This window comes from Pholis gunnellus (assembly GCF_910591455.1).
Source record: "Pholis gunnellus genome assembly, chromosome: 3".
NCBI lineage: Eukaryota > Metazoa > Chordata > Actinopteri > Perciformes > Pholidae > Pholis > Pholis gunnellus.
In genome coordinates, this window is record NC_136529.1 from 14,180,519 (window position 1) to 14,194,568 (window position 14,050).

The 14,050-nt window shown below is 39.3% G+C and overlaps 2 protein-coding genes across 3 annotated transcripts; both read right to left on the bottom strand.

Annotated features, from left to right (window-relative positions):
• Positions 1 to 432: 432 nt before the first annotated feature.
• Positions 433 to 7,205, bottom strand: LOC306715703 (aminoacylase-1-like). Its single transcript, XM_079186155.1, has 15 exons — positions 7,175 to 7,205; positions 6,660 to 6,807; positions 5,607 to 5,671; positions 5,380 to 5,484; positions 5,191 to 5,285; positions 4,919 to 4,995; positions 4,104 to 4,193; positions 3,605 to 3,661; positions 3,418 to 3,491; positions 3,257 to 3,306; positions 2,182 to 2,326; positions 1,653 to 1,721; positions 1,493 to 1,572; positions 1,171 to 1,231; positions 433 to 1,082 (listed from the first exon to the last, which is right to left on the bottom strand). Exons 2-15 carry the CDS (start codon positions 6,784 to 6,786, stop codon positions 918 to 920), a joined length of 1,260 nt encoding a protein of 419 aa, XP_079042281.1. The 5' UTR covers positions 6,787 to 6,807; positions 7,175 to 7,205; the 3' UTR covers positions 433 to 917.
• Positions 7,206 to 9,429: 2,224 nt separating this feature from the next.
• abhd14a (abhydrolase domain containing 14A) lies at positions 9,430 to 13,594 on the bottom strand. Of its 2 annotated transcripts, XM_079156794.1 has the most exons (6): positions 13,546 to 13,559; positions 13,311 to 13,447; positions 12,428 to 12,708; positions 12,116 to 12,231; positions 11,014 to 11,249; positions 9,430 to 10,295 (listed from the first exon to the last, which is right to left on the bottom strand). In XM_079156794.1, exons 3-6 carry the CDS (start codon positions 12,688 to 12,690, stop codon positions 10,113 to 10,115), a joined length of 798 nt encoding a protein of 265 aa, XP_079012920.1. In that variant the 5' UTR covers positions 12,691 to 12,708; positions 13,311 to 13,447; positions 13,546 to 13,559; the 3' UTR covers positions 9,430 to 10,112. The 2 variants fall into 2 exon arrangements, with proteins under 2 accessions (XP_079012920.1, XP_079012919.1); XM_079156793.1 differs by having other exon boundaries at positions 13,311 to 13,594.
• Between the last annotated feature and the right edge of the window lie 456 nt (positions 13,595 to 14,050).

Below are 14,050 nucleotides of genomic sequence, written 5' to 3' on the forward strand. Positions count from 1 at the left end.
CATGTATGTTTCCAAGTTCAAAATCATAGTTTAGCGTGTAAGCACGCTAACATTTGCTAAATCGTACCAAAAGTAGGCTACAGCTGAGGCTGATGGGAATGTTATTAGTTCTGCAGGACTTTGCCCGAGTAAGGGGGTCACCAAAGTGATTAGAATTCATGATAAATGTCTGTCTCAAAGTTTATGTTAATCCATCTGTTAGATGAGAAGATCATATATATTATATATTAAGATATCAACAGATGTTTGGACATTTTTTATTGATGTAGTTATGGTAAAGTGTATTGCCTGTCCTTGAAGCAGATGTTTTTTAAGAGGTTAAAAGCCGTAGGCAGTCCGAAATCTTCCTCCATAACACAGCTCTAATCCTGCTGCTCATTCAATGGTCTTTTAAATTGCTCATACGTGTGGCATCAGAAAATATGAACATGAAAGAAATCTACAAATATATGAATTCAATTTCAGTTTATTAAATAAAATGATATGTGTGGAATCATAGTTTTAAAATCAAGCTCAATTTAAAAAGTGGCAATTCAATTATGTTGAATCAAAGGAGGTAATCAAAATCATCTTCACATTTTAGTAAGTATGTTACTTACTTCCATACGAATGGAACACATTGTATACACAACAGGTGATCTATCTTTAAGACTGTGCGCACACACACACACAGGCACACTCAATCGACAATGTTGACATACAGTAAGTATGTTAAAAAACTGTAATGCAAAGCTGACTGTGCCTATATCCTGAGAATCATCAAAAACAAATAATCAATAGTACCAAAGGCTAAGTGCTCAGTTTGGCTTAATGATATACGTGTTATTATTCTTTGGTAATCTCTGCAAAAATGTCAAGTTAAATATTCAGATCATCAGCGAAATACGTGTTTAGAGAGGATTAAAGTGAAGACTACTCTAAGCCTCTTCAGGAAAGGCAGGAACACTAGCAAGAGCTGAGATGAGCCTCTCGAACACGCTGATGCCTTTCAGGAAGACTCGCTCATTCAGATACTCGTTGTGATCGTGCAGCAGGATTGGTGTCCGGTTCATTGGTGAAAAGCCGATAGCAGGGATGCCCACCTAGATTCAACAAACAAACCACAGAACTGAAGGAGTGGAACAGCGAAATTAAAGAATGAAATGTCAGAGTGAATGAATTTATACTCACAGCTCGGATAAAACGGCTGTCTGTGGCAGCTGGAAATATCTCCTTTTCCAGAGTTAAGTTCCTACAGGGGAGGTATTGACATGGTTTTTATGATACAAGGGCAGATTCAGTACAGTCCTAGGGTACCTTCATGGTTTTGTCAGCTATAATTATCTGGATAAACATTTCCAAAACATATCCTAAAAGTGCCACAGCCTATGTTGGACAAGCATGACCAAATAGGTCCTATACACACTTCCAGTAGAATGTAAGAAGAAAATCAATGTGCAAAAGAAATGGTAGAACCAGACAGATTGTGCATTAGTGTGTACAGTGTACTCACATCGCCTTGCAGGCTGCACTGAAGGCGCTCCACCAGGGATCATTCTCCGCTGTAGAAGTCACTGTTTGGTTCATATGTTTCTGCAGTGGATGGCAGCTAATTTAATCTATTTGACAACAGGAGCAAGGCAACAGCACTTTTATAACTGTAGAGAACTGACCTGAGCAAATTTGTAAGTGACATCTTCTCCTGCTTCTTTACACCACTCCTTGATCTGTCTTTCAAAGTCCTGGGAGGATAATAACAATAATCAGGTTAGTTTGGAGTTAAGTCATTTCATACCGACACATCTGCTTGTATATTAGATTACATGACAGTCATTTTAGCAGACGCTTTTATCCAAAGCGACTTACAATTCAGTATCTATCTATACACCGTAGGCACAGCTACGGGAGGAGTTTGAGGTTAAGTGTCTTGCTCAAGGACACATTGACATGCGACTAGTGGAGCTGGAGCCGGGGATCGAACCGCTGATCCTCTGATTGAAGGACGGCCCTGCTCTCCACCCGTGGCTAAGTGTCTGCATGTGTAGATGAGTAACACAGACACACACACACACACTCATACACACACACACACACACACACACACACACACACACACACACACACACACACACACACACACACACACACACACACACACACACACACACACACACACACACACACACACACACGAGTACACACCTGTAGATTTACTTTCGGTGGTATTCTTAGGTCAAAACTGACGTCCATTTCAGCTGGGATGACGTTGTAAGCCACGCCTCCTTTGACCATGGTCATATTGACAGTGGTGACATCACCAAGCGTGAAACACTCACTGGTATTTAGCCTGAAATACACACACACACACACACACACACACAGTAAAGTAGAATTGCATTTTTGAAAGGCCAACACTAAAAATTAACTTGACTTTTAATCAAAGAAATCTACATCAAATCTGTTTACATCATAATTCTTTGTACCAAAGAACTAATTAGGAATTCACCGTTTCCGCTCATATTCCTTTATGTCTCTGGGACACAAACACAACACATAATGGCTGATTAGCATTTTGACCAGGGGCCAGATTCATGAAATGTGTTAAAATTTCTTTACATGCTGTTGTAATAATTCCCTTGAAAGTTTCCTGCAGAGAATTATGTAATTTGGTACTAATTATAGGAAATACAGAGGAAATGTTGTAAAACTGGTATTTCAGTGAGAGTTTAGTTAGTTGTGTTGAGTTCATCACTTCCAAGGTATCCTACTGAGATGTGTTAATGAACCACGTGTACATAAAAAATGCCACATTCCAAGAAGTCCTGATTTATGGACTCTAGACGATGATCTGCCACCTGTGCAAAAAACCCATTAACAGAATATCGACACTGAAAAATGAAGTGGAACTCCACAAATAGCTTCCCGATGAACTGGTTAGTCATTTACTGTACAGGGACGTCTCATCTTGTAATTATGCAAGTCAACGTTTTATTTTACAGGGCTTTAATTTCTATGAGTATTATAGTTTTCATACGTTTTTCAAGGGCAGTCTGATTCTGTGGAGGCCTCAAACTCAAAACTCAAATCTATTTGCCTTCACTTTCAATTAGTTACTATTATTTCATTATTTGGCTGGAGGGTCAGTCCCAGTGTTATTGTCAGTATTATTTCAGCCTCGTAGTCCTGCCGATGACAATAATGGTGTGTTATAAATATGCTTGTAATTAAAGAGAAAATGCCTTTCCATAAACATTGGATGTAAACAGATCAATCTCACCTGTGTTTCTCCTTCTCTCTGAAGTCCAGGAAGGAGTTTATGACTTGGCGCTAAGAAGAATAAGGCCGTATGGTCACTCACATGGTCTTTCTCAGTCCTTGTACAACAGGTTTTTAGGATTTAACAGGTTTATTAACTGGTTGCATTGCGTTGAAACTTACCATCTTCTCAGCAGCTGTGTTCTCCACAAACCTAGACCCATGACCCGGACTGCCCGGGCAGTGGACTGTAATCCCTGGAAAGAAGAAAGAAGTAATTCTGCTTGATTCAAGATTGGCTTTATCATCCTTCTAAAATCCTGTAATCTGTTAAGCTGGTGGATTCTTGAAGGTATTGTTTGATACTCACACCAGGGGTTCCTCTCTCCATAAAACACAGTGAAGGCCTCGCCAGGGTTTGCCAGACCTATAGAAGAAATAAAACACGGTGAACATTAGTCTAGAGCATCAAAACAACTATTAAAAGAACAAACTGTGGGGCAAAGGACAGAAGTTGATGATGTACAAATTAGCAACTACACCACAGGAGGGTTTATGAACCGCCACAAGCAGGGGCTGAATTTCAGCACACATTGGCTCCAAAATCAATAAGGGTAATTTGGCATTGTAATATCTAAATATCACAATTATCACTATGCATCTGACATCCAACGGTGCACTTCAGATCAGATGAAATGCTGGCTCTGTATCAAACACCACTGTGCAGGCTCGTCTTGGTATGGACGATTATCAAATTACTGATATTATGGACCTGGTTTCAACTTATGAAGCAACTGAGTGACCTTCAGCGTTCAGGTTGTTATTCATTAACTTATGAAAGAAGATGTTGCAAACAGTTATTTATTTACCTTCATCAAGCGCAAAGCCAATGTTTAATTTTTGGAACTCCGGATGCTTCACAAATGTTTCCATTCCCTTGTGACCTCCAACTTCTTCATCTAAAAAGAAAGACGATCACATTTTAGTTTCCATATTTGTATTTTCCATCTATAGTTTTGCAGACTTGAAACAAAAGACTTTACATGGAAGATAAACAAAATAATACTACAAGTACCAACAGCCTCATCAGCAATATAGGATATTCAACACAGATTTAATATGGCTGTAGTGGATGAATCTGAATGGAAAAGGTCATTTACTGTCTTTACCGATTCTTACAAGTAGTAAAAATGTCACACTTCAGACTTCAACTTGCAGCCTCGGATGTTTCCTGCATCTCACTTTAACATTCTAAGGAAATACACTCAAGGCGCTCTCGAGATATCACGTTCATGAGAATGGAGGAAGTTATTTCTCGAGCATGTTTGATATCCATGATGTACATTACTACACTACCAGGTAACACATTGTAGTTTCACTCTCATTCACTGTTTAGTTCATAATCGCTCTGATCAATATTTAGCAATTGCCATCATGAAATCAGGTCCTTTTTCAGGAGCTGCCTGCAGGGAATCTTCCTTTAACAGATGGGTCCAACTTAACAGGTGTAAACAAGCTACAAGGAGAACGAGGAAGATGGTTATCAAACACACCTTCGCCGTCTTCACTGAAGAAGTCTAATGCGGCAATATGTATGTAAGATATCGGTGCGGTTGGACCGAGAGTGCGTGAATGCTTTGACAACAATCTACAGATAGAGGAGGGCAGCAATCGAAGATCTTACCAGGAACAAACATTAAGTGCACAGTGCGCATCAGTTTCCGTCCCTCTGCCTTCAGTCGTCTGACTGCCTGGATGTACCTGCAGAGAACAAAAGAAGACACCGCAGAGTTATGACACAAATAAGAAATGGAGTTTGGACTGACAGTATGCAGGTGAAGGGAGCGGGTGTTAAAACAGGTGTTTCTCACTGAACATAATTAAATGAAGATCAAAACAACACTAGAGTACAAATCCTGTTCAGAAAAACAAGTTATCAAGGCAGTTTATACCCACTGTATAGTTACACATTTCATGTCCTGTGATCCCCGGGCAAAAATGTTGCCCTCTGCATCTTTGAAAGCACTGAACGCATCGTATTTCCAATGATCCTGGAGGAGAGATCGATATCAAATCCATTTTTTTTCATGTCTATCACAGGTAATAACAGGATTGTAACACCATAAACAGAGACAGTCGCCATACCTGGAAAACAGGTACGACGTCAGTGTGGGAATTCAGTAAAATGGATTTTAAGGTCGGGTTGGTCCCTTCCCATGTCATGATGGTCACAACTCTGCCTGGACAAACCTACATGGAGAGAGAATAACAGACAACTGTTTCCTTTCAGAAGAAGTATTGCCTATTTTTGTACTGTCTTTACACCATGTTCACAAATGTATTATACTATTATATTATACAGCGACGCACACCTCGATCTTTCTCATCGGCAGCTCAAGCTCCTCCGCTATTCTGTCCAGGAAACGAAGAGCAGCATCTATAAATGAATAAACAGATAGCAGAACAATCTGTTTAAATATTAATACTTGTGTAAAACCTCTCAGAACACTAGACAAGCATAAGTCCTGCTGCTGCTAGCTGTGGCAATACTGTTGGACTTTGGTACAGTCACAGAAAAACCAAAAGCTTTCTCTTATTACCTAACCATTGTCAGCCACTTTCAAGTTAATGTATGCAGGCGCCCAGGTGAGAAAAGCAGCCTAAATGGTCCTCTAGCCGGCCACTCTCCTAACCCTCAATACTCTGGGATCCCAAACGTTCCCAGGTCAGAAGGATGATGCTGTACCTCCCGATGGTCACGACAATTAAACTGAACCAACACACATGGCTTTGAGGTCCATCATGAAGAGTGAGGCCAGGCCTCCTGCAGACAAAACAATCACAGCTGTTGTGCAATGCCATTCTTTTTGGGTCAGGGCTACAGTCTGTGACGTGATAAAGCAGGTCTATGGGCTGTAGAAATACAGCTTGAGTACTAACAGGCTACATTCAGGGAGAGAAACACACAGCCCATATTCAACAAGCTGTGGCCTTAAACCAGCGGTCAGGATTTCCGTACGGTTGTGGTGTCACAACTATACATTATATAGACAATTTTGCAGTTTGAACAGGAAATATTGTAAATGTATGTCAGGTATATTTAGACAAACAGTATTAAAACAAATTCATTAAAGCATGTAAATGTGTTCTAGTGGAAACCCAAAATACAACCTAGAAATGAGCTTATTATGTCTCCTTTAATCTCTAACTGACGCAGATAAGAAATGGACTTTGACACCGGTTTCTTTTAAATACGTCTATAAAATAACTATGAGTGTGTAAAGTGATATATAATAATATTTAAAGCAACAACAGATGTTTTGACTACGATCCCAACAAATAGGGTTCATAAATGACAGAAACCCCCCCAAAATAAGACCTTTCCAATGGCTCAGTATCAGTGTGTTGTGATGAAGACATCTCACCATAGTCAGGCTCTGGGTGCACAGTTTTGACGCGGAGGTACTCTCTGAACAGACTCACAGAGAGATCCTCTCCCCCAGCAGAGCTGTGTCCGCCTCCAGCACCTGGACCATCCTTGTCAGGCAGCATGGTGTGATGTATTTAACTTCTCTGGAGGACACACAGATGTTACATAACAATACATATAATAACCAACATGCAAGGATCGAGTGCGACATTATCATTGTGTCCTGTATCTGTCAGAGCAGCTAGCTCCAGTTATAGCTGCTGTCTCACTCACCGGGCCAGGAGCCTGTGGCATTACCGTTATAAAGCTGAGACGACCAATTATGTGCTAAATCAGCTAGCTAGCCTCGTAACTTCTTCTTCTCTCTTTAGTTGTAGAAGATGCTGTGCCTGCTCCTTACCCATTACGTTAGTTAACTGACCAGACCTCCTGGTAGTAAACATGGATTACAGGACAGAAAACAACGTAGATCTATTCAATCTTTGTAGCTAAAGTTATCACAATACTTACCGTGCGCTGTCACTTGACGTCTGACTGCTGCAGACTCACCGGACCCGTTTTTGCCCTTCAAAATAAAAGACCTGTCACCAGATAAAAACACTAGTTTATAAACGTTTGCAACTGTTTTCAGGCGTCAACATAAAATGTGTCCTAATGTATTACAAAGACATACATTAAGTATTAACAAAATATATTTATATTAATATATTATAAAGAAATTTATTATTTTAGTGTAATCAGCTAAATGTATCAGAATCAGAATCAGAATCAGAATCAGAACCGTTTATTGCCATGGTATGTTGAACATACAAGGAATTTGACATGACGGGAAGGTGCTTAACATTTAACAATCAACAACAACAACAACAATCAGTGCAAGTAGAAACAAAATAATATTAATATTGGGATATAAAATAAAGTAAGATATAAAATAAAGTGAAACATAGAATAAGGATGAAATATAAAATAAAGTGAAATATAAAATAAAGTGCACAAACGAACCGATAACAGGACTATAAACAACGAACAGATAACAGGACTATAAACAAGTAAGATGTGTAGTGTAAAATGTCAGATATAAAAATATCAGAAGTAAAACTGAAAGTAAAAATGTAAAAATGTAAAAAATGTAAAAAAATGTAAAAATGTTAACTGTGAGTGTCATGCTACTCTATGTTATATACTTGGATTTTAACTGCCATATATATTATTCGTCATTATTTAATATGCTTGTTTACATATTATTATTATTATTGTTTATACAACTTGTTTTCATGAAATAATAATCCAACTTTACCGAACTTTGATAGCAACTATGTTGACGTCATATCGTGGCAATCTCCTAAAAGAAGAGATGTGATGCGGCAGAAGTTTATGTAGCTACTCCGCTCAATGATTGTTAAAGTGATAACGTGCTCGTTTCTGACCTCACTACTTAGTTAAAGCACCTTAGGCAGTGTCGATTCTGAAGGTCAAATAGTTTCCATGGAGACAAACAACTGGAAATAAAGGCAGCGATCCACTTGTATTGTTGGATATTTAAAATAATGAAAATGCAGCATTTTTGTCAGCATCCACTTGAAATATACGGCCTAAAGTATACATATGTATACACTTTTATTTCTGTGGCCAATACACTATAGGTATGGGCATCATATTTTATGTTTAGCATTGTTTGCTTTAAGTGTGTCAGGACATATGCTAGATTTCCAGAAACTGTCTTGTGAGGTCCATTTTCCCTCACATGGAATTCACTTTATATGGCAAATAATAGCAAAAAACACTCTCATTAAGAGGTCCTTCACTCCAAGATGATCCAGTAATACTGAATTTACTCAGGAGGACAGCTTAATTTGGATTTTATTTTTATTCCACAGGTAGAGTTTGTGTTCCTGATAGGTGATTCAAGGCTTTTACCGATTGTACATTTTGTTTATGTTGTATTGTGATGTGTAAATGTTGTCACCATACCTTTAGGATCCAGTGGCCCATGATGAGGTGCTCTGCTGGGCCTTCTCCCCTGATGACCATCAACCTGCTCCAGTATCAAGAGACAGTCAAAGTAAGCTGATAACTGTCCACTCACCCATCGTGACAAATTTAAAGCAACAAACAGGCAAGTAAAACACACAAATTCCAGCTTTTTTGACATTTTTTCTGTCATCTAACCACAAAATTCTTTGCATTGTGTGTTTCTTACTGCAGGTGTGGAACACAGAGCGAGCCTTGCTGTGGAGGCCTTTGAAGAGGAGCATGAAGAGGTCAACCCCCATCAGTTCACCAACATGACACTACGCCTCCTGCTGGTCACCTTCTCCAACAACAAGTTGTTGAATGCCAATGTGGGCAGTGTGTTAGTTTGAAATGCAAATACTTATTTCAGCATCTATATTTTTCCCCTGCTCTGTCTGCTCCTTCTCCTCCTTTCTAAATTTGTATTCATTCATTGCGCAAAAGGAGTAAAATATATGGTTATCTTGAGAGCTCAACGCACTGCAACTTTAGAAAAGACATTCACAACGTCTGGGCTCTGCAGCGCTTCTGTATTTGTTTGTGTTTTTTCACTTCAAGGCAAAGGTGGACCAAGCAAACTCCCAAGAACTTTCCCAAAAGTTAGAAAAGTTAGCAGTAACATTATATAAATACATCAAAATAACCTAGAGTTTTCAAAATATGGCATTTTATCAAATGACACATACAAAACACACAATTTTAGTTTTATTTTATATGCACGTCTTATTTTAAGTTGGTTTTTTGCATGATTGTCCAAACTTATTGCAAATATATTACATATAACTTCATCATCAATATATAAATAAATGTGAGCTATTTCTTAAAAATCGTTTCAACTTTTTTTATTACAGCGTGTATCACTTCGGTTTCTTTTTGTCTAGCACATGTTTTGTTGGAAGCTGGAATGGTTTCCAGATCTAAATATACAAATATTTTTGTCAAATGTGAACCTAATAGAAGCTATTCAAACACAGTCACCTGCTACATTTGCATATTTGCAGCAACCTACATGTCACCTACAAAAATGGTAACGGTGAAGCAAACACTTTCCATGTTGTTTTTTACATGCAAAGAGACATGAAACACATGAAACAAACCTCACCACTATACAAATCTGAAGCTATTTTAACAACAAGCTGAGCTGAACTAGTATTTTTGAAAATAATACTTGTATAATGGAAACAAACATCTGAACTACTGTGTTGTTGAATGTCACTACAAGGTTTTACAGGCCATTTCCATGTATTCAAACCTACTCCCATGCCAACGTTCTTGCTTCAGGTGATGATAGAATGAGAATAATCTAGCTCTTAGAACCTTTGAGCAAAATTGTCACCACACTAAACCGTTGATTAGGGGAGTAGTGTTCCTCTGACTATATCCTCTTCTTTCTTTTGTTTCCATCTTTCTACCTTTTCTTCCTCCACCGCACATCTCACTTCAGTTTGCTGAGGAAGTCGATCAACCCTTGGTGAAATTCTCTGGGTTTGTCCATGTAGCAGGCATGGCGAGCTCCTTCTAGCTTCAGCACAGAGTGATGTGGAAGTTGTATGAGGTTCTTGTGGGACTGGGCACCCAGATTTGTGTCCAGGGCTCCAAACACAATTAGGGTGGGAATCTAAAAAGAGCACACAGGAGTGAGAAAACTATGAAACTACACAGACTAGAATGTGTTTTTACACCAATATCAGCATACAACTGTGTCAAGATATACAAAACCCTCTGACATACTTATGGGTGGTGAATCTACTGTAACTGGCACTTGTATACCTATAAAACATTTGCTTGTCTTATATTAGATAGTAAACATAATATCATCTGACATTTGATAGATCAAACAATGAATCAAGAAAATGAATGGCAGACTGATCGAATATAAAAATAATTTGTTAGCAGCAGCCCTGAAATGATTGATGTGGATAGTACCCTTTATGACACATCACCTGTGGCAGCCACGCACGGATTGTCAACATGTGGTTATTTATATATATATGATAACCGTCATGCATGCGTGCTCAGGTAGTATGAGCAAAAATGTAAAGAAATGTCTGCGTGTTAGTGCCCATTAATGCAGAGCGTTGTACTTAATGGGTGTTTGAAGAGACATGTTACATACACAAGGCTCTCTGGTGGGTTAATCTGGTCATGCCTCAGTGTAATGTATTCCCCATTAAAAGGCACAGTTCACCCAAAACAGAAACGTTCTCCCTAATGTCATGAGAATCACCAGCAAAGTTTGTTTACTCACATAATACAGAACTAATGATTGCATTATGTATGTTGTTCCTGTTTGAATAGAAAAATACACACAATCTTTACCGCTTTACCTCCCTCACCTGAATATTTTGATACTGCTGTGGAGTGTAGCTTCGTGTGCCGACTGGTGCTATGGGAATGAAGCCCTGAAGCTGAGCGCTGTTCTTCATGAGGAAGGGGATGGAGTAATGTCCACTCATGGAGGGGCTCAGCAGCACAGCTGCCCTGACACCCAAAGACTCCATGAATCTTGACAGAAGGTCCACTCGATTCTGATCGGTCTTCAAAGCCTCAGAGTCGGGCGATTTCCCATAACCTCCGAGAAGAAGAACACATGTACAGCCATTCACACCAGTGTGCTTTTCAATGTGTACTCACTGTGACTTTTCTTTATGTTTTTTTTTCTTGGAATACATTTTTGTGTTACAGACTTTGTTAAAGCACTGCACATAAACACAGGTGTTTTGAGTTATTCTGGCTGATTAGATTGATGTGGGGTGCAGCTGTGCTGGGAATCGCCTGAGATTACCCAACTCCACGTACTCATTTTGCTGCTTATAATCTCAGACTAACGGTAAACCTAAAGAATACCACATGCACCAACAGCATAGCACACATAGCAACCTAGAAAGTGAAAAGGTCTGCAAACCGAGTGCATACACCTCACACATTGAGAACGTCAGTTTTCATATATTGCTAAATTTTAAAATATAAAATATAAAACATAATTTGATGTCAGTTTCTTCTCAACAATGGTAAACCAGCATCCAACGTGCCCTGTACGAACCTCATCCATGTAAGAAAAAGATTAGGCAGGTTAAAACATTTCTGATTTTCAACCACAAGAGTGCACTATCAGCCCCCAAAAACCAAGCAAGTTAAAAGAACACAACTTGTGTCAATCTACCCATTTGTTAATGATCCATTTTCTAGTATATTACTATTCATTGTGATGAAAATGATTTGCAAGTCACTGGTTTTGACTAAACTCTGTGCAATCTCTTGACTTTATATTTGTTTGAATATATATATATTACATTTGAAGTAAACCAACTCTCTAACTCTAGTTCCTTAGTGTATCAGACCATACATGCTACTGTAAACAATGTGTGTAATTCAGTTTAAAGTTGTATCCTCACTACAGTCACTAAAGTTATAATGTGCAATACGAATAAGTTCTACCTGGAAGGTCCATCGCTAAGGCCTGATATCCATTAGTTGCCAGTAGTGCCATCGTACCGAGCTCCTCCCAGGTTTTGGATGTGAAGGCCTGGCCATGCAGAAGGACCACTTGCAGCCTGAATATAGAAATCATTTTAATTTTTAGGATTGTATCGCAGGACAGACAATTACCATATGTTAGAGCTGTAGATTAGCAGTTTGTATGCACTTCCTAAAAAATATTATTATATAATCCTCACTCTCTGGTTATGACGACAAGGACAAGGCATGCTATGTGCTCAGATGTTTTAAATAGTTCTCTCCACTCGTCACCTTGGCAATATCTGTCGTCCAGCTCCATCAACAGGTAAAGCTTCTCTGAAGAACAGCGGAGGGTCCCCGGGTAGCTGTCCGGTGCGAATGGACACGTTGATGGTTGGAATTGGAGGAGGAGGGGTGGCCATCAGCCCCATCCTTTGAGCTTCTAGGGACGGCTCCATGCTGCCCTGGCGAATGGATGGCAGCAGCAGGTACAGCAGTAACGTGGCCAACAACACCAGGCCCAGAACAACAAGACGATTACGCAGGAAATTCATTTCGTCAAGATAAATGATCTAGGAAAAGTGACAGAGAGTGCATTGTCTGAGAGCCCATCATATGGATCCTGATCATACAGTATTTGTAATTGTTTGACAGTACACGTAAACTGTGTACAAGACCATTGTGGTTCAACCTATGGCTTTACATTCACAATCTTTAATTTGTACATTATTGTTCATAGTTTGAACCATCATTCATACCAACACAAGCTGTGTGTGTAGTACACTAATGCTGCCACATCTGCAGATGCCAACAATTGACTTGATGAGTAAAAGGATTGCACAACACGTGCAGGAATGATGTCCAAAACTATAATAAATACACACAAAAAAAAACATATTTCAACATGTTTCTGGAGGTGACTGTGCAGTGAAACAAAGTGAATCGAGAAAAATACAGAAGTGTAATATGTTAAGGCAAAGCTAACATTCTAGGATGAAGGACGGACATTCTAATATATTGCAGAGCAAACAAGTTAAACTGACGAATTCGGCTAAAATATGCAAATGAGCTAACATTCGCTCGATTTGTCGCTCCTCTACTAGCTAACGTTACATCTCTGCACAGTGATACGCTGTAGGAGACATTAAGGATGCAGCACCAGAGGAAAACCTACCAAGACAGAGGCGATGATAGTTAGACACGTTCACTGGCGGGTGGACGAGGACGAGGCTGTCTGCTTTATCGCCATGTCGTCTGCTTTGCTGGTTGCCAGTGATGGGAAATGTTGCAGAACGGCTTCGGGGGTCGATGCTGGTGGTAGGTGGTAGCTAACGTTAGCTTTGGTATCTGAGAGGAGAAATTTTTAGCTTGACGCTAAGCTATACATTGTTGTACTGACGATAAACTACCTGTACGCTCCACGTTCCTTGGATTGAAAATGTCTAATAAATTATGTAGTAAAAGCTGGACACGAGAATGTCACATGAGAAAGTCGAGGGATGCATAGGCATTTTGTTGAATAGGTCTCTTTCACATAAAAGGTTTGAGTCGTCTGTTCCTCGTCGGAGCACATTTCTAGCTGCACATAACAACACTACGCACTCTACGTCATTTCCTGCTGCGGCTATCAGAAACGTTTATCAACCTGCTTTTGTCATTAAAGGAGTTTGACCCTCAGGCATCATGATATTCGTTGTTTTCCACTTGCTTTAATATTATTTACTTGCTTGATGTCAACTTTGAACAGCTTGTATCTGGTATTCTCTGTATGTTTAAAATATAACACATGGATCAGTGTAAGTCATAAGTATATTTGACCATGTACATTTCCAGTTTTTGCAATATTCTTGCACAAAGAGTAAACATGTATCGTTAAATGAATGAAATCCCAGTACACTATAGTCTCCAGAAAAT

Excerpts from the sequence above, each read along its gene's own strand:
- abhd14a (XM_079156793.1), bottom strand. The coding sequence starts at position 12,690 with ATGAATTTCCTGCGTAATCGTCTTGTTGTTCTGGGCCTGGTGTTGTTG. Across the intron at positions 12,232-12,427 it reads GGACGACAGATATTGCCAAG|GCTGCAAGTGGTCCTTCTGC; the intron begins GTGACGAGTGGA and ends TTCTATATTCAG. Across the intron at positions 11,250-12,115 it reads CTTAGCGATGGACCTTCCAG|GTTATGGGAAATCGCCCGAC; the intron begins GTAGAACTTATT and ends TTCTTCTCGGAG.
- LOC306715703 (XM_079186155.1), bottom strand. The coding sequence starts at position 6,786 with ATGCTGCCTGACAAGGATGGTCCAGGTGCTGGAGGCGGACACAGCTCT. Across the intron at positions 3,662-4,103 it reads TGGCTTTGCGCTTGATGAAG|GTCTGGCAAACCCTGGCGAG; the intron begins GTAAATAAATAA and ends TTTCTTCTATAG. Across the intron at positions 1,232-1,492 it reads AGTGCAGCCTGCAAGGCGAT|GAACTTAACTCTGGAAAAGG; the intron begins GTGAGTACACTG and ends CCTCCCCTGTAG.